This window comes from Ictalurus punctatus, chromosome 21 (genome assembly GCF_001660625.3).
Source record: "Ictalurus punctatus breed USDA103 chromosome 21, Coco_2.0, whole genome shotgun sequence".
Classification (NCBI taxonomy): Eukaryota; Metazoa; Chordata; class Actinopteri; order Siluriformes; family Ictaluridae; genus Ictalurus; species Ictalurus punctatus.
Window position 1 is genome coordinate 19,796,908 of NC_030436.2, and position 20,344 is coordinate 19,817,251.

Sequence of the window (20,344 nt, forward strand, 5' to 3'; positions counted from 1 at the left end):
TCATGTTTCTAATTCACACTTGAATTTATTACCCCAACATGAACGTCTGTAACAGTTAATACCTCTTTTCTACACATCCATTATAGTGCTATTTATTTATTTATATCTTTTATTTATTCCTCTGCAGATCAGAAACCGAGACTAAGCGTCAGTCATGATGGTCAGTTTGATAAATTCAGATTTGTGTGTGAAATATCAGGGTCAGAGTCAGTAACTGCTGATTTTAGCTGTAATCTCTACACTGGAGAAAATCCTCAGCTTTTCATAAACCGAACATCTCAAAAGGGAAACTCTGTGAAGGTTTGTATTTTTACAGCACAGAGAGACGCTGTGTTTAATCGTCTGCAGTCAGTAAAGAGTCGTGAAGTGAGCTGTGATTATTCACTGATCTCTGACCCGACTGCTCGCTCTCTAATGAGTGATAAATACAACATGACGCGTAAGTTATAATAAATCAAATTACTTACATTTATTTTTAAATACATTTCTACCTGTGAATTGTGTTTAAACTTATTTACGTGTTTTTCATCAGGTTTCTTTCCTACACCAACACAGCCGTCCATCACTACTGAGAAATCCACTGCATGTGAGTTCATTTTATTTTATTTACTGCTGTTTAGTTCTTTTACACTTTTTTTATAACTGAAGTTTAATGTGCATAATGTTACACATGTAAGATGTGTTTATTTTATATTACATATTCCTTTTTTCCACAATATATTTTATGTGTGTAGTTTATTTAGTGACTAAAGAGGAATCAATTTTTGGTTAATTTATTTCTTTAAGTATCACAGTTTAATTCCCAAAACTCAAATACATCTAGAGATTAAAATAGACACGTTACAGTTTAATGTGTTACTTCTTTAGATTTAAAACAAACGTGAATGTGTGATCCTGTTCTGGATATGATATTTAGGAAAACAAATATGAATACAAATGTACTCTGAGCTTTCTAAAATCCTACCTGTGTGTTTACACACATGGAAAGAGTTTCAACAGGAATCAGTTTCAACACTTCATTCAGGAATCAGTGACTGACATTGTCCTGGACTGTGTGTGTGTGTGTGTGTGTGTGTGTGTGTGTGTGTGTGTGTGTGTGTGTGTGTGTGTGTGGTTGTAGATGTTCCTCAGCCCCGGCTGTCCGTGTCTCCTGAAGTTCTCACAGAGAGAGGATCAGTGCAGATTCACTGTCATGTTCCAGACAATGTTAAAGTGTCTCGGTGTCAGTTCTACCCAGAGAGAGACAACACAAATCTAAAACTCTCTCCATCATGTCAGCTCTCAGTCAATGGTTCTGAACTGATCAGGTGGACAGGACGAAGTTCTCCTGGAACACTTCATATTACTTGTTACTACACTGTGGATAACTCTGTTCGTACTCCTTCTCCTCACTCTCTCCCAGCTCCAGTCACAGTGCGGTGTAAGCTCTACATTACATGTATCTTTATAATATATGTGCATTCTGTGTATTAATATCTGCATGAATCATAAAATTACATTCATGTTCCTTAATGCTATTTTTGGTGTAATTTATTAATTGATTGATTTTATTTATTCCTCTGCAGATCAGAAACCGAGACTAAGCGTCAGTCATGATGATCAGCTTGATGAATTCAGATTTGTGTGTGAAATATCAGGGTCAGAGTCAGTAACTGCTGATTTTAGCTGTAATCTCTACACTGGAGAAAATCCTCAGCCTTATGTAAAGACAGGATCTCAGAAGGCAGTTTGTAGATTTACAGCAGAGAAAAATGATCTGTTTAATCGTCTGCAGTCAGTAAAGAGTCGTGAAGTGAGCTGTGATTATTCACTGATCTCTGACCCGACTGCTCGCTCTCTAATGAGTGATAAACACAACATGATGCGTAAGTTATAATAAATCAAATTATGTATTCCATTACTTTATACCTTTGAATAATTTTAACTCATTTTCATTTCATCTTTTGTCAGATTTCTTTACAACAACAACAACAACAACAACAACTACAACAACAACGACTCAGACATCCACTCCTGAAGAGAAACCCAGTGCAGGTTAGTGACTCAGTTTTAATTACATTACATTAGAATTCCGTGGTGTTCATTTTACTTTGGTCATTGTTGTACTGTAGGAACACAAAAAAAATCAGTGTGTGTAGTTTATGTAAATATTTGTGTGCATCAGATTTGAGTCTGGTAACGACGCCACCATCCACAGCTACGGAGGAACCTACAGCAGGTCAGTTTATTCCTTCTTCCACCACTGTTTAGTCCTTTTAAATAATAACACTTGTATTTATTATGTCCTTTATTATATGTTGTGTATTTGTTTTAAGCTTCTCCAGTTTTTTCAACTCCTCTGATCACCACAAGACACACAGCGACTCGTAAGTTTACTGTGTAGTAGGTCTTACTATGAAACTAGAAAGACTTTAAAACACCAGACACACACCTTTAAAACAGTTCCTGCTGTAACAGTTAATGCATTCGACTTGTTATATGCTGTAGTGTATATTGCTGGAGTGAACTTTGTGCAGTTTTACTATGAGAATGTCCATTCATGGATTTATATTATTCATATCAGTTATAACCGGAGAATTCTTTCCTGTAGCTGAAAGTACCAGAGTTACACAAAATCATCATCACAACACAACCAGTGCTCCTAACAGTGAGTCACTAACTCATATATAACAGTGATAGCACACTTAGCACCTAGAATTAAAATAAGCCCGTTTATCATGTTTATTTCCTGCAGTACAGTAAATTAGTCTAAACAGTTATCTCAGATTTTGCCTTTTTTTGTTAGATTTGTCTTCTCCACCAACGCCGTCATCCACAACTAAAGAGAAAACTGATTCCGGATAGTTTTTAATGATAAAAACATTTTATAATCGCCATTAATGTACATTATCTATCAATTTTGAATTGTATTATTAGATTTACAGTTTATTTAATATATTTATTGTACAACAATAATTTTCTTATTTATTATTATAAATTATTTTAATTCTTTACATGTATTTGCTTTTCCTTTTGTTAGCGTTGTCTACTGTATCAACATCGCAAACCACACCTAAAGATAAATCTACAGGTGAGTTCATTTCTTCAGATACCACTGTTTATATCTTTCAGTTACGATATGATCTTTTTTATATTGAATAGATTGTAATTCTCTCTGTAGCTTCTCCAGTTTCTATTTCGATTGTGAACCCCACAAGTGGCCCAAAAAGTAGTGAGTAACAATACAAATTTGTTATTTTAAATTATTAATCCCACCTAGAAGAATATCAGTGTGATATAACTTTGTTTGGATTATAAATAACCTCCTGTTCCTTCAGCAGATTTATAGATTGTATTTCACCCCACCCCCCCTTTCCCTCAACTTATATAGCGTACAGTTTATAAGACAAACTTCTATGCTGCAGTATAGTGAACTATAGTGTGCAGCTTAATTATCATCAGGGTATTTATGTTTGTAAAACCTCCATGTGCTTTTGTGAAGGTGAAAGGTTCAACATGACCCATCAGACTGATGTTCTTAAAAGTATGTCATTTGCCCTTATATCTTATACCTGGATTTATTTATTCTGATCATTTGTAAATATAACAGTTTTGGATTTGGTGACCAATGACTGTTTGTATTAAACTAAAATTACCATCGTGCTCACGTGATGATTTGGGGATTCTCCCAGCTAACAGAAAACATCATATTTAATCATGTATCCAACAATTTCTACGAAGGTTAAATTGTAACGATGCAAAAAATATTGTTCCTGCAATGATTAAAATAAACAAATAAATAAAAATGTCATACTATAGAGTTTGGCCTTCCAATTGTCCCAAAACTCTTCACACATGTTGGGCCTCATTTATGGTTCATTTTTAGTATATAAGTAAATGTTTTCGTGGCCAAATTAGATTGACAAACGTTCCAGTAACTCTAATATTCTTTGTACTCAGGTGAGTCGGTTAATAAGCTGTAAATTATTGAGCATGTTTACGGCACAGGATTTCCTGTACATTTAAGCCACGCCCACAAAACTCCATAAAAGCTGACAGAGAGCTGAACACTAAAGAAAGAGCAGTGTGCTAGAACATAAATAAGAACAGGAATGAACTGGTTTCACCAGCAAAATGCCGTGCTTTAATAAATAAACATGTTAGCATTGGTGAGTTGAATAAAACACTCAAAATAATCAACTTCGGGGGGGTAGAGTAAGTCTACTTCATCACACCACACCGTCGTCAATTATTTTCCTATAACAGCGTGATAGTGTTTTATACTTTACTTCATGCTCTAACTATATAAAATGTCATTTTCCACTATTTTATCAAATATTATCCAGGATCAGTGTTTGTCCTTCTACTGTCAGTCACCAGCGTGTGTGTTTTCCTGGCTGGACTGATGAGCGTCTGTCTCTGCAGGTTCATCAGTAAGTCCTTTTCTTAATCTTCTGCTTTCACCGTTTCGAAACGTGCCGTGTAAAACCGATCGTGTAGATGATTATGAAACGACAGAAGGTGTTTAGTCTGTTTTCTTTTTCAGGGAAGCAGACGGCTGAGAGGTTAGAAATTTATTTCGGTTTAATAGTGTATGCATACGTCCTGGTTTTATCTGATTGAAACACCTAATATCCGTGTATATCTGTGTGTTTCTGTGGATTTCTTTATTTTTTTTGCAACAGACGTAAAATGGCCTGTGGAAATCAGGGTATGTTTATCAATTTCTTTCCTAGCTAGAAAAGTCCAAATTGCTAACAAACACTGAAACTAACCACACATCCACTGAGCCTACTGTCGATAAATATAAAATATTGGGGGGGGGGGGTTCCCCAGGAGTCATGATGTCCATGCTCAATATGAACACAGTAAGTATCATTTCTGTCATACAATTTATAACAAGCAGTGCCTGCGTTTACATGGACAACAATAATCCACTCTTAATCTAATTAAGACCATAATTTGATTAAGAAACTACCATGTAACCAGCAACCTTAATCTAATTATGGTCATAATCTAATTAAGCTCTAATCGAATTAAGACAGGTGGAGTACTCCTGTTTTAATCGTATTATGGACGTCTGTTACAGACATGTAAACACCTTAATCACATTATGAACGTCGTGTGAGCGTTTTCACCGCATTTTGCGACAGGACACGATCACACACGGCAGTTTCACGTTTTACGGCGAACAAGAGAGTACGGCTGTGTCCCAAATCGCATACTTACCTACTATAGGCCTGTAGTGGGGAAAAATACATGCATCTCGGCTACTATATAGTAGGTAAGTACGCGGTTTGGGACGCAGCCCACGGCTTCAACTGTATGTTGATACGTGAAATTCTGGAGGGACGTTGGACGGCGCGGTGACGTAATGACGTGGGCTGTTAATCTAATCATGATCAATAACATGTAAAACGGGAACATGACAGGAGTATTCTAAAAGCGACTCATGTAAACACCTTAATCACATTATTACCTTACTCAGATTAAAGTCAATAATTAGATTATTGCTGTCCATGTAAACATAGTCACTTATGGCTATCAGTTACAGTTAATGCTTGGGTACGAATTGAAATTATTTTCTTTACTCTGATGTTTAGTCCGGCTCAGAAACTGCTGGAACTTATTCTGTGATCAGCTCAGTACCCTTACCGTCCCTGCCTTTAGGTAAATTATACAGTACAAACTCACACACATGACATCACTTAATGGTGCTTTGAAATAGATCGAGGACACATGCACACAAAAACTTTTTTTTAAAAAGGAAGTACACCCAAAACATGCAATGCCTGTGGTCAGAAAGAGCTAAACCACACAAATCTGTAACACTACCAATGTTTCAAACTCCTAAGAAGCTGTGTTACGCAAAGAGAAGAATTTCGCCTCACTGAGACGTACTCTATGGGTGGCTTGCACCAATAAGGATTAAGCTTAAATCTAGATTAAATCAAGGTTTATCTAATAATTCTGTTGCGCCAAACTTTAAACCTTGTTTAAAATAAGCAGGCTTACATTTAAACCATCTCGTTAATCCTGGATTTAATTTCACAATAAACCTGGATTAACTATAATCTTATTGCTCCATCACTTTAAACTCAGATTTTAATTTTTTTTATTTGCTTTTTTTTTTTCATTTTTTTCGAATGAGCGGTTAATAATGGCAGTTTTTTTTTTCCATTCAAAGTTTAAAGTTCACGATCCCTTTGTAGTCACTCCAGTGGAAGTGAAAGTTACATTGTTGCTGTTTAGTTACACTGGAGAATTCAAATATTTCCACGTTTATGAAATCCGCCTGCACCGCCGCGGTGTTGTCGATGGCGAATCCATCGTGGTGGAGAAAATGAATCGTAAATGGAGGTTTTAATCGCAGGTTAGAATTCTAATCCCAGATTTGATAACCTGTGTTTAAAATGAAGTGGTGCAACACAACTCGATTTAAAATATAGCCCAGATCAACAAATCCTAGATTAGCTCTAAACTGTGCTTAATTTAATCCTTATTGGTGCAATTAACCCTGTGTGTGACAAATGAAGGTTTTCTTCTTCTAAAAGGAAGTTACTCTGCATCGAGTGTCTGGTGCTGTTTACACATTGCTCAACTTTATTACGCTGGTGTCTGTTACTTGGCTTGGCAGAAACACACAGCTGTGTGTCATCAGCATACAGTACGAGTGGAGGTTGATACCATGTTTATGAATTATTGTACCCAGTGGCTGTGTATGTAATGAAATGAGGAGCGTGATCAGAACAGAGCCTTGTGGAACACCAAACTTTACTTTTGTATAGATAAAGAACTCACGGGTGACATTTACAGACTGATAAATGACAATCAGATACGATCAGATCCGAGGCAGGAAAGCGCTCTGACTAAATTCTAGTCTATCCCAATGTAATATTGTGATTACTGTAAAATCTACTTCCGACTCATATGCTAGTTCCATACACGTACAAAAATAGTATGATGTTCACCAGATGTGATTAAAAATCGGCAAAACGTGCATAAAAAACGTATCGATGTGGATAATTTGCTTAAATCGATAAGAAGACATGCACATAAACTATAACGGAAACACATTTACTGAAGAAATTCCTCAACCTGCATCAAAAAAGTCATGTGACTTTACCTCAACAAGTCATGTGATTGGATTATTTCCTGTGAAAAGTAAGAATGGCAGACGGTGAGATGCGCCAGTATCCCCGGAAATGCCGGGGAATTATGTAACATAATGTTTTATGTTAAATACGTAGCTTGGATGGAAACATAGCTAGCGTCTCACTCTCTATTATTAAACTGTCTGTTCAAGTTCTTTCTGATTGATAATCAAATAGGATCCAATCATAAGCTTTATGTTTGAACAATTTCCTACAAAAAAAAATAGTCCAGTAAAGGGGATAGTGTAGCCACAACAACCTGAAAAATAAATAACATTCAGAATCACTGTTTTATAATCTGAATGTCATGCTACTGTGTGACGACTTTAACTCTTCCAATCATGTGAATTTCCAGACACTAGCGGAGACGTAAAAGAAGATGCTAAGACAACAGAGGTGAGTAATGGTTTCTGATAAACTGTTACACTGCTTCGTGGTGACGTTTGAATTTCAGTATTTCATTGCCTTCTCAGCAGCTGTTATTATGAAACGCTGTGGTCTGATAGGTATCATGACATCGCTGCAAGTCTAAAGAGATCTTTTCAGTAAATAACACTGCTGATGGCTTACATGATACTGTTTTGTTCCGACGCTTTAGGACGATGTGTATCACATGTATTGTACCATCGCCGACACTCAAGTGGTCACCCAAGACAAAGACACGGTGTACAGCCTGATACAGAAGTACTGATGGATGCTAACCTTACAGAGTGTAAATTTTGTATTATTTGTATGGTTTTTATGCAGTACATGCCTTAATTTAATACGCTGCTTTGGCATCTTTAAATAAATTGATTTCAAGCTGCTGTTTGATCACGAAGGCAATGTCACAACTGGGTCAAGACTTAACCATTCAGATAAAACGTGTATTTCTAAAAGCGAACACAGAGCTCTTAAAGGAGACGATGGTTTTGCAAGAGATCGGCTGTTGCAGGAAGTTGAGAAAGCCACGAGCGAGCACGCAGGCAAGCAGGCCTACTCGCTCTCAGAGACGTAACAGCTAATGCGGTCGTGCTATAATTAGGAGCAGCAGAGAACACAAAGACAAGACGATCACAGAGGATTCAGGTGATTTGGCCCTTTTTGACACTTTAACCCCTGTACTTCATTTCATACTTCCAATCCTCTTTGTTTTTTTAGTTTTCTACGTAATATTAGCATAAGCATTTTTTGTTCTTGTACACTTAATAAGTCTGTGACCACCAACACCAAAAAAAATATCACGCAGCTTTTCAGCTCTCGAGGGAACAACATAAATAGGGGTTAGATAGCGAGGTTCAGGTGTTCCACATCAGCTCGTTCCCAAATCCCTCCTCCCAGTGCAAAACCTGCAGCTTAGCCACGGCCCTGAGTCCTCCTACAGGTGACGTAATGAACTGTATCAAACTGAAGACTGATATTTATAGCAATGTGTAGTTTTTTACCGTTTGCAGTTGGATGAAAATGTTTCGAGCAATGCTTTAAACATGCTCAAAGCCTTTTCACACGCAACAGTCTCGTGACTTGGAATGGTGAGGGAAAAACCCAAAAACATCCAATGAGCGGCGGTTCTGTGGCTTCTTCAACTGCGCAATCCATACTGAGCAGGTCATTTGTCTGGACCATGTATATGTCGTTTATGTCGCTCGGTAGGAGGACAATTATTGTAGGAAGTCTGAACAATATACCGGCCCCCTCCCTACCCCATCCATTAATGTGAACTGACCAGAACTAAGCAGACCTGGGTTCGGCTTGAACGTGTTCGTCACCTTGTAAGAGCTGTTCGAGTAGCTTTAGAAAGCTTTTTCTTTTTCCATGTTTCAATATCCATCATTTTGTTTGACGGACATAACAGTGACCCCGAGGTGTTTAAAAGGAATTTTAACAACACTACCGTATCGAATGGTCTATAGTTAATAATTGTGAAGCTCAAACAGTGACCTATATGATAAAAGGCCCAATAGTTTAGATCGATTACGATTCCTAGCACGTAATGATTTAAGTTGACTGTTTTTCAGCTGGTCCTGAGTCATGCTCATGGAACATTCCTGTGTTTAGAGTATTATGAACCTGAGCGCATTAAACCTCATCGAAGTCTATATTTAGAGTTCTTATTTAAAAATACGGAAATGTATTGTAATGTTTCATGCTTCTGCTTTCGTTTGGCCCGTTCTCACTGGCATATACACCCTGACCCGTATGTACACATCCCTGTCAGTGGTCACATTCATGTGAGAAACTAGCTAACAGGATTCTGTGACACATCGTCTCAGTGACATCAACGTGACACGCCTTCTATACGGCTCACTTTCATTTCTCCTTAATATTTCTGTTCCGAAAACTTCTAAACCCTGGGAATATAGACGTCTAATGGCATAAAATGACTGTAGCGCTCAAAAATGTGAAGGTTTAAAGAGATACACTGGAGATGGATCCAGGTACAACAATGAAAAATGTGCGCTAGTGCAAGCGTGAGCAAGAATGATGACTTTACAGTAGCAAAGGGACATTTTCTGTATGAATTGTGACAACAGAGGCCTAACATCCTGTTTTACTTATTTATATTATATATCTATATCTATAATTATCCATATGTATATTCATAACTGTATTTATATATTAATTTGTTCGTTCATTCATTCATTTTTCATCGATTTAACATTTTTAAAACACATTTTGCCTTGACACACCCCTCTGCATACATTTTTCGATCATTTCGTCGTTCCAAAAATAAAGGAAAAAGGAAAAATCCTCAAATTAAGACCAAAAAAACGAGACCGCTGATGGAAAATATGCTTTTATTTACAACAAATGGCTTTCGTTCTTTTTGAGGTATAGTTATAATCATTTAAAAGACATTTTCTTTTCTTTGTTTTGTATTTTTTTTTTGTTAAGCAGGCATTCTTGTGCAATTCAGAATTGTTAAAAATCAGCGTTTTTCTGTAGAATATTCCGTACGTTTTCTCACTTCATGCATGTTAATTTCCTTTGATGAAATGATAAGGTGTAAATAAAAATGACAGGCAGACGAATGGGAATATAATTAACGAGGAATCTATTTTTTTTTTTTTTCAGTTGCCCGTAAACAATGGTGTCTTGAATTCTGGATGAAATTACAAAAAAAGCAGTGATTTGTTATAAGCTCGCTCGTCTCGCGCGTTACGCGGGACTCATGGCTCAGATTAAGAACAAAGCTCTGTGTCCCAAACGCTTAAATTCACACCTACATTTTTTTATATATATCTCAAACCAAAGGGTGCAGAGAATTCTTTCTGACAAGACGTCTGCGTTTTAAGATCTCATCGTTTTATTTTCGAGCGTTCATACAGCGTTATTCGGCTGTGGAGCTGTGTCTGTTACTGCTAGCATACGTTAGAGTTAACGTTCAGAAGCAGTTTACATCAAATCGGTTACTAATATAACATTCAGATAACTATATTGTGTAATAAAGCAGAAAGTTAGTCATGTTTAGTGCCCCTGTGCCACACTTTAGCTGAGAAGTAGAGTGAAATGCTTTTAGCTGCTAATTAGCCGCTAATTTGCCAGCAGGCTGCTAGCTAGCTAGCTACAAAATGGCTGCCAAAGCACAACTTTTTTCTCTCTACTTTGTAAAGCAACGCCTATACACACCATACCAACTGGAGTTTTCTCAATAACTCATTAGAATGAATTCTGAGAAAGACTCTTCTGGCGTTTGGGCCACTCTCTTTATGTTTGGACATTCTTAAAGGTCATATAAAGGTCACCGAGCCTCTAAAGTGTCAGCAGGTTTAAGTTTTGAGGTCATAAGGATGAGTTTGATTCTGTCAGCAAGCTGCATTTGAACTGGTATTTTTGTTTTCACACCCCCATTTAGCAATAGCCATTAGCGAGGACGATCCTCCAATGGCTGGAAGGTCGAAGGTCACGTCAAAGGTCACCTGGAAATGAGGACAATCAGGAGGGGGCTCAAAGCGGCAGCTAGCGTAGGAGAAAGGGTTGTGGCCGAGCCGCACTCCATGGCGTTTTCCTGCACACACACACACACACACACAGCATTTACTCAAGGCTGAAATGTGAGGACCAAAATTTCCTCTTAATGAAAGAAACACACAACAATTTTGTGAGGACATTTGGCCGATTAAGATAAGGGTCATTTTTAGCTGCAGTAACAGAGAATATAGGGGGAGAGAAAGTACACAAACATACAAGACTGCACACACACGCACACACACCACACACACCACACATACGTGCACAGAGTGTACCTCAGGATGGAAGGGGTGACAGGAGTCAGGACGTTTGCGGTCCTTCTGAAACTTCATTGTCTCACACTTAAGAGACTCGTTGTGTGTTCAGAGGTTAAAGCATATAAACTCACACACACTCAGAACTGTGTAAAATGTTATTGTGTAGTGTGTGTGTCTGTGTGTACTGTAAAAATGTACTAAGCAATAGTTTTCCAAATGTAAACATATCTGAGATTACAATATGCTTGTGCCAATATTTCTGGTCAATTTTGGTCATATTTTTTATGATTCATTTTTGAAGAAACATGTCAAAATTTAACAGAGTTCAAATATCTAGCTAGTCAGACCCCGTTAGCACAAGCTAGCTAGACAGCTGAGAACAGCCACCAAATTGGCACGTAGTTTTCAACAGACTTCAAAAACTTCAAAACACCAAGACACTCCTCTATCTGATATAATTTAATTCATAACTAGATCAGAGAGCTCATTCTTGTCTTTTCAGTTCAAGGTAAACAAGTTCTAACTTAATGACTTAAAACCAGCCAGATACCAGTGAGCTAATTTAGCTATTTAGCTACCACTCTTTTTTAGCCAACAGGGAAGTTTTATTAGTAGACTCTGATAACCAGACATAAGGAATTACACGTTTTTAGCAGTAGCTAGTCATTGAATTCTATCTATCCGTTCAGTTGTTTATTTCTGTCCTCCATTTTAGGTTTTTCATGCAGTACAGCATTTGTTGGTTTATCTTTTTTATCTTTACAGGTAAAACCTAGGGCTCAAACCAAGACTGGATGTTCAGAGCTATTAAGCGTTTAAACAATCAAGCTAACATGGCACACCTGGTAAACAAGAAACACCTGTCACATGTTCCAGTATTTTTGATCACGTGAAAAATGGGTGGTTTCAAACAAAAGGCACCATGTTTTAAAAAGTTGTTTAACAAGTCTAGATGTAAATATGAGGAAATGAAAGCTGAAATTCTGATCTATTGTCTCATAGTCATCTTTTGATCTCAAACCCAAATGTCTTCAGTGTACAGCAAAAACAAAAACACTGGTTTTGCTGTTCCAATACTTTTGGAGCAGACTGTATGTCACTGAGGTAGTATTTTGGCTGACCAACTTATTATTAGTTCAGGCAGTTTGACTTTATTATTCAACACTAAGGGAATAGAATAGTTTTTTATTGTGAAGACGACTCTTTTTTTTACTCTGTGTGTGTGTGTGTGTGTGTGTGTGTGTGTGTGTGTGGGTGTGTGTGTGTGTGTGTGTGTTTGGGTAAACTTTGAAAGCTGTACCAGGAAATGCAAATGACTGTATCTCTGTATTTATAATTTGTGAAGGATATAAATGATCTCGATCGGCTCCATTGTAACTGGAGGGGCGGAGCTACAGTCACACTTGTTTTCCACAACCACCATGAAGAGGTTACTGCTGGGTATCTGCTGAATGACAAACGTCCTGAGAGAGAGACAGAGAGAGAGAGAGAGAGAGAGAGAGAGAGAGAGAGAGAGAGAAAATGATCATTTTTGCCAGTGTATATGTGTTGCAGTGTCTAAACTGCTGTTTTATTCAACTTTAATTAATCAGGTTATTGCAAGTCACGTTTCGTCAATCTGTCGGTCTGTAACTGTGTAAACACAGCGATCTGTCTCAGGGCACAAGAAAACATGCTTAAATTAAAGGCGTGGTCTATTCCAGGGATACGAGGGACACATCCTCGCCACTTTCTCGTCTAACTTTAGTGCCACTAAAATGGGCAGAGTGAGCTCCTGGATGTGGTTAACAATACTGGTTTGGAGGAAAAGAGTGCTGCTGAAGGCAGGAGGAGTCAATTTGGGATTATGGTTGGGTCATAAAGCAGTGTTCACTTCTGCTCAGGCATCAAGTGACTGGCCAGCTTCCAGACACTTCTCCATGTCTACGAGGAGCTCTGGATGGAGCTCAAATCTTCTTTAATTCCAGACTGCTGGGACTACGGCTGCTCCTAACGCCATACAGACTTCATATGAATCCATAATGAACTTTTTCACACTAACTGTTGTTACCCAGATGAGGATGGGTTCCCTTCTGAGTCGGGTTCCTCTCAAGGTTTCTTCCTCTTTAAACATCTTAGGGAGTTTTTCCTTTACCGTCGCCACTCAGTGTCTTGCTCAGTTGGGATAAATTCGCACCTTTAATATCTGTATATGTTGATATTTATTAACCGTGTTGATATTTCTGTAAAGCTGCTTTGAGACAATGTCTATTGTAAAAAGCGCTATACAAATCAAATTGAATTGAATTGAATTGAACTTTCTGAGATAACTGGTTTCATCCTAACAAAATCTGTCCTCACACCCATCCTCTTTATTTACGTCCTCGCGCCCGTCCTCTTTATTTAAGTCCTCGCACCGTCCTCTTTATTTACGTCCTCGCGCCCGTCCTCTTTATTTACGTCCTCGCGCCCGTCCTCTTTATTTACGTCCTCGCGCCCGTCCTCTTTATTTACGTCCTCGCGCCCGTCCTCTTTATTTACGTCCTCGCACCCGTCCTCTTTATTTACGTCCTCGCGCCCGTCCTCTTTATTTACGTTTTCGCGCCAGTCCTCTTTATTTACGTCCTCGCGCCCGTCCTCTTTATTTACGTCCTCGCGCCCGTCCTCTTTATTTACGTCCTCGCGCCCGTCCTCTTTATTTACGTCCTCGCGCCCGTCCTCTTTATTTACGTCCTCGCGCCCGTCCTCTTTATTTACGTCCTCGCGCCCGTCCTCTTTATTTACGTCCTCGCGCACGTCCTCTTTATTTACGTCCTCGCGCCCGTCCTCTTTATTTACGTCCTCGCGCCCGTCCTCTTTATTTACGTCCTCGCGCCCGTCCTCTTTATTTACGTCCTCGCGCCCGTCCTCTTTATTTACGTCCTCGCGCCCGTCCTCCTGGACCCACTCCTAGAGTTTTGTGTGACAAAAACAAAAAAAAACAAATTCAGTAACATAATAAGAATATAAATGGATGTGGAGGTCCTTAAAGGCCTCCAGTCTCTAAAGTTCCTGCAGTAAACTCACTCATTTTAGTTTTTTTTTTTAATAAATATATTTCATATTTATGAATTCACCAAAGGAATAACGTGTGGAGCGTTTAGACGAGGCCGTCTGTAACTGAAAGCGTACAGCACGGTAGTTCTTCTCAGTTTTCACACAAGTGCTTTAAGCAGAGTTCTGCACATAAATAAGCTCAAAGCCACAGCGTCTGCTCTCTCTACGCCGCAACAGTTTCTTCAGGCCTCAGAAAGTTTCTCTTTCCTGTATTAACAACAGCAGACCTTGAAATGTGACGTGAAAGACTCGGCAGAGCGCTCGGCGTCTCGCTCCGCGTGGGTGTTGAGCCTTTTATCAGCCAGTGTGCGTTATTAACACCTCACCTTCTTACTGAAACCACACACGCACAACGAGCAGCTCACTGTTACTGTTAACAGCGCAATTGTTACCAAGAAGGCTTAAAAGAGGAGAGGTGAAACTCTACTTTGCACCCACTGTACAAGCACAGATATATTAATACTCTTAGAGTCAGTAATTGGGTGGATGGCTTTCTGAGCTGCGATTAGTGCAAAATAACTGCAGGACAGAGAGAGGTTATATGAAATGAAATACAAACAAACAAAATTGAATTAAGTGAAACATACAACAAACAAACCAACAAACTAAGTAAGCTAATAAAATACAGAAAACCACAGATATAATAAAAACCTGACTTGGAACAGGTGAGAGAGAGACAATTTTGCGTCACAAAGCAGGCAGTTAAAGGCAGATAAACGTTAACGATGCAATATAATCTGTGTATAGTACAAAACCGATAGAGCTCTTTCTTTCTCTCTAACACACACACACACACACACACAATGGATACGTCTGGGTTATGCAAAATAACCATAACCCATCATCCTGTTCTCAATCTTAACCTCAACCACACACCAGGGGAAAAATGATGAACTATACCTGCTGTTTGGTTCATTAACAAAAAAAATCAAAACTGCCTGCACATTTCTGACTAGAAATCTGTCCAGTGTTTTAGAAAGCAGCACTTTGTGCTCCAGACGGTTTGAGACAAGCTTCGAAAGCTGCAATACGTCACGTTTGACGACAGTGGTGCTTGAAAGTTTGTGAGCCCTTTAGCCCTTATTTTTTTGCCTTTCCTCATATCTCACAGATATGTAATATTGGATCGCTTTCCTTAAATAAATAAATGACCTAGTTTCACGTTTTTGTCTCGTTTGATTAATCGGGTTCTCTTTATCTACTTTTAGGACGCGTGTGAAAATCTGATGATGTTTTTAGGTCATATTTATGCAGATATCTAGAAAAGTCTCAAGGGTTCACAAACTTTCAAGCACCACTGTACATGAATAAAAACACTTCTTCTTTTTGGACTTGCAGTGCGAAAGCGAGTACACACACACACACGCACACACACACACACACACACACACACCTGATACAGCCGTCACAGTCGATGCTGCCGGCCGTCTCTTTGATCGTGCGCTCTGAGACAAACACCGGATACTCCATATCACACGGCACCAGCATCGCCCTCCTGTTCACTCTGTCAGCTGTAACACACACACACACACACACACACACACACATTCGTAAATATATCCTAATATTTCGACTTTGTAAACACATTGCACAAATATTGAAAGAGATCCTTGAGTAACTCCGTAAGCAAAACCAAATCACCTTTCACAGTCGAGTCAAAACTCCACCAGCTGTAGAAGTTAAACTCTAGCAGGAATCTGTAACACACACACACACACACACACACACACACACACACAGGAGTAAAATCACCCAGCACTAAATATAAAACTGCCGAATTTACACAAAACTAGCTTTTCTTACAGGATCATTTCACTGATGAGCCACTTCACAGCAGAGAACGGCTGAAAAAAGAGAAAACACACATAACATCACAACCTCATATACACATTCTGTATCAAACCTCTACTTCGTTCCTTCTGCGTCAGTAGAAAAGAGCGCGAGTTTTTAAGGAAAAAAAGAAAAGAGTTCCAACTGTTCATTTGTATGTACAATAAGACGTACCGTTTTATCTCGTTCCTTTTAAAAGCGTCTTCACGTTAAATGTGCTTCTTTACAGTTGCTCACATTCATTCATCACGTTACAGAGCCTCTGGATTACAATTTACTGTTCTATTAATATAATTCATCATTTATTAAAATAGCTCAACTGAATTTCGGGTATTTAGAAGGGACGTAACTGAATACGAATACGTTGTTTGGATTGAACCGAGAATGTGTCCTAAACGAATACATTCAGGGTTTTTTTATTTTATTTTATTTGCTGTTAATCCTGCAGGACAAAACAACAACAACAACAAAGTCACACTAACGCAAACCTTTCACTCTTATGTAGATCTTTAAAGGACAGGTGAGTGAAGGGCACGTGGGAAGGGTTGCCAGGTTTCATTCAAACACTGAGCTCTGTCATATCATTATTTCCTATCAGACTTCTGTACAAACAAAAGAGATATGCTTTTATAGATGATGCTGGGGGCATCGCAGTCAGCTTCCTAGTTCAGTAGTCAGGACACTGATCAGGGAGTCGGCCGTCTCGATCGCAGCATCCTTCCACAACGCACCGCCAAAAACATCCGCGTGTGATCAAGCTAACAAATTGATATGACATACAACGTCGGAAAGATTTGGGTCCTGTCTGCTGTGGCGACGTTTTACAACGCGAGTACATTGTCACGTTGCCGGAAACTGAGTCATCAGTGTCCCGGCGTGTACCGAGCCATATACTGTGTACACCCTATACTGATTCTCCACCCAGGGAGCTGAGGAGCTGATCACCCTGCACAAGCACCCTCAGTCACAGGAGACAGAACGTTCCACGGGGTTCAGGAGGTGAATAACGTTATGTTCTGCGAACTAATTTGTGAAAGAAAAAACGAATGGGAAAATAGAAACACTTTCTGGTGTAGACCACGCCCACTCGTGGTTTAAACACAAAAACAGAGCTGAATATTTTGAGTGCTAGACAGATACAGAAAATGGGCGTGGCACTGCTTAACACCGCTAATGTTAACAGTAACGCTCATACTCACGTTCAGTAAAGTGCGCGCGCTGTCACTGCTGCCTACGTACTCCTTACACAGAGCCTGATAGTCATACAGAGTGAGCCTGCCACACACACACACACACGCACACACACACACACACACACGGTAAAATATGTGTGGAAAGTCACATCACAATATATGATCAAACGTTTGTGTTACAATCTGCTCTACATCATAGTACATGCAAAATATTTGAATGATACATGTGTGTGTGTGTGGGTGAGTGTACTTGCTCTCTGACCTATTAAAAGAGCCCATGAGGAGCAGTTTGTTCATGACGGCTCCTTCCACTTCTCCAAAGAAGAGCCCTGTCTATGAAGAGACAGGAAGTGACATCACAACGACTTTCAGGTAGCAGTTTTTACAAGGTACAATAGCTCGAAATATAAGTATTGTGGTGTTTTGTTTTGTTTTTTTTCTCTCATTCTTATGACAATAAAATGGAATTTTGTATTAATGCTAACAGAAGTGGAAGGACCTAGCAGGCAATGTCGGACCCTGAGGAGTGGGATGTTTAGGATCATGTATATAATTCATTTTCGTGCTTAAAATTGTGCATGTATAAGATAAGGCGATATTAAGTGTATCTATATGCATGCATACCGTATATGAATTCATCATGACGTAATAATGGCAATAATTATCATTCACACTGTAAACACATCGAGATTGAAATATTAAATGTTTAGTTATGATGGAGAGAGAAGAACCAATATGGCATATAAATAATTGTAAATTTTTTAAAAAATAAATCATTTCTGCTCTTTGTTCACCGATGGACTGGGCAGAAGGGGTGCCAATATTTTGTGCAGAGCAACAGATGGACTACAGAGTGACCTGTATAACAAGGTGGACCTGATAAACGGACTATAATCTGAGGATTAAAGTGTAAACCTGAACACAGTTAAATGAATGAGATGCAGCGTGTAATCACTGTGACTGACCAACCTGAGAATAATCCTCAGACACCAGAACAAAGCCGTTGTTGTCAATGAGGTAACATTTAATATCCTGATGGAAAAGAGAGAGGAGAGAGAGAGAGAAACGAGGGAAGAGTGTAAATACAGCGGTCTGTACAGTAACCTTCAGTGTGATGAATCTCAAAGTCGGGAGGAAGCGTCTTATCGAGGAACACAGTAATATGAGAGGAACTGAAACTGAGCTGCTGTCTCATGCAGAACAATCATGTGAAACCTGGGGAAATCAGTCTGGGGTGTGTGTGTGTGTGTGTGTGTGTGTGTGTGTGTGTGTGTGTGTGTGTGTGTGACAGATAGGTACAACACTGCGTTTCGCTTCCACACGAAACAGGTGTGGGAGACCACCAGAAGAGGAAACGAGTTTTTAGAGGTTAAGAGGAAGGCAAGCAGAGAGTGGCAGAAGACAGACAGACAGACAGACAGACAGACAGACAGACAGAGAAAGAAAGAAAGACAAGGACAGAGAGAGGGAGAGAAAGGGAGAGAAGATGAAGTATGAAAGGGATAAACTGAAGAAGAACAAAAAGGAAGGAAAAAGAAGAGAGACAGAATTAGAGAGGATGAAAGAAAAAGTGAGACACGGAGTGAGAGAGACAAAGTGAAAGACAGAGAGAGGCATACAAAAAGAACACGAGACAGACAGACAGACAGACAGACAGACAGAGAGAGAGAGAGAGACAGGAAGAGAGAGAGACAGAGAGAGAGAGAGACAGAGAGAGAGCCAGACAGACAGAGAGAGAGAGACAGTCAGAGAGAGAGAGAGAGAGAGAGACAGAAAAACAGAGAGAGACAGACAGACCGAGAGAGAGACAGACAGAGAGAGAGAGAGAGAGACAGACAGAAAAACAGAGAGAGACAGACAGACCGAGAGAGAGACAGACAGAGAGAGAGAGAGAGACAGACAGAAAAACAGAGAGAGAGACAGACAGCGAGAGAGACAGACAGACAGAGAGACAAACAGGCAGACAGACAGAGACAGACAGACGGACAGAGAGAGAGAGAGAGTGCGAGAGAGAGAGGTTACCTCATTGTCACAGCTGATGCTGCATTTCCCGTCCAGGGCGTTACACTGTGAAGGACGGAGGATGAGATTATTCAAATAACTTCACTTAATACCTTTACACCTCAAAATACTGAGTTTTACTTTAGTAATAATATCAGTGTTGATAATATTAGTGTTGATAATATTAGGGTTGATAATATTAGTGTTGATAATATCAGTGTTGATAATATCAGTGTTGATAATATTAGCGTTGATAATATCAGTGTTGATAATATCAGTATTGATAATATTAGTGTTGATAATATTAGTGTTGATAATATTAGCGTTGATAATATCAGTATTGATAATATTAGTGTTGATAATATTAGTGTTGATAATATTAGCGTTGATAATATCAGTGTTGATAATATTAGCGTTGATAATATCAGTATTGATAATATTAGTGTTGATAATATTAGCGTTGATAATACTGGTGTTGATAATATCAGTGTTGATAATATTAGAGTTGATAATACTGGTGTTGATAATATCAGTGTTGATAATATCAGTGTTGATAATATTAGCGTTGATAATACTGGTGTTGATAATATTAGTGTTGATAATATTAGTGTTGATAATATTAGCGTTGATATTATTAGTGTTGATAATATCAGTGTTGATAATATCAGTGTTGATAATATCAGTGTTGATAATATTAGCGTTGATAATACTGGTGTTGATAATATTAGTGTTGATAATATTAGCGTTGATATTATTAGTGTTGATAATATTAGTGTTGATAATATTAGTGTTGATAATATTAGCGTTGATATTATTAGTGTTGACAATATCAGTGTTGATATTATTAGCATTGATATTATTAGCCTTGATATTATTAGTGTTGATAATATCAGTGTTGATATTA

At 38.7% G+C, this 20,344-nt stretch overlaps 2 protein-coding genes across 2 annotated transcripts in view; one reads left to right on the forward strand and one right to left on the reverse strand.

The window, feature by feature from the left end:
- Positions 1–1,099: 1,099 nt before the first annotated feature.
- On the forward strand, positions 1,100–12,863 carry LOC108254725 (uncharacterized). Its single transcript, XM_053673926.1, has 15 exons — positions 1,100–1,420; positions 1,566–1,865; positions 1,951–2,034; positions 2,165–2,218; positions 2,316–2,366; positions 2,591–2,647; positions 3,020–3,070; positions 3,161–3,211; positions 4,326–4,412; positions 4,526–4,544; positions 4,665–4,690; positions 4,816–4,847; positions 5,583–5,649; positions 7,489–7,529; positions 7,732–12,863. The coding sequence occupies exons 2-15, from the start codon at positions 1,841–1,843 to the stop codon at positions 7,822–7,824; spliced, it is 738 nt and encodes a 245-aa protein (XP_053529901.1). The 5' UTR covers positions 1,100–1,420; positions 1,566–1,840; the 3' UTR covers positions 7,825–12,863.
- The window catches only part of cacna2d3 (calcium channel, voltage dependent, alpha2/delta subunit 3), a 48,107-nt gene continuing 38,747 nt past the window's right edge, over positions 10,985–20,344 (reverse strand). Inside the window, exons 29-38 of the mRNA XM_017449976.3 lie at positions 19,462–19,506; positions 18,409–18,471; positions 17,702–17,772; positions 17,446–17,521; positions 16,220–16,260; positions 16,058–16,113; positions 15,810–15,927; positions 12,692–12,804; positions 11,360–11,442; positions 10,985–11,121 (exon numbers count right to left, since the gene is read on the reverse strand). Coding sequence (XP_017305465.2) covers positions 11,029–11,121; positions 11,360–11,442; positions 12,692–12,804; positions 15,810–15,927; positions 16,058–16,113; positions 16,220–16,260; positions 17,446–17,521; positions 17,702–17,772; positions 18,409–18,471; positions 19,462–19,506 — 759 coding nt within the window. The 3' untranslated portion in view covers positions 10,985–11,028. The remainder of the gene's footprint in view (positions 11,122–11,359; positions 11,443–12,691; positions 12,805–15,809; positions 15,928–16,057; positions 16,114–16,219; positions 16,261–17,445; positions 17,522–17,701; positions 17,773–18,408; positions 18,472–19,461; positions 19,507–20,344) is intronic.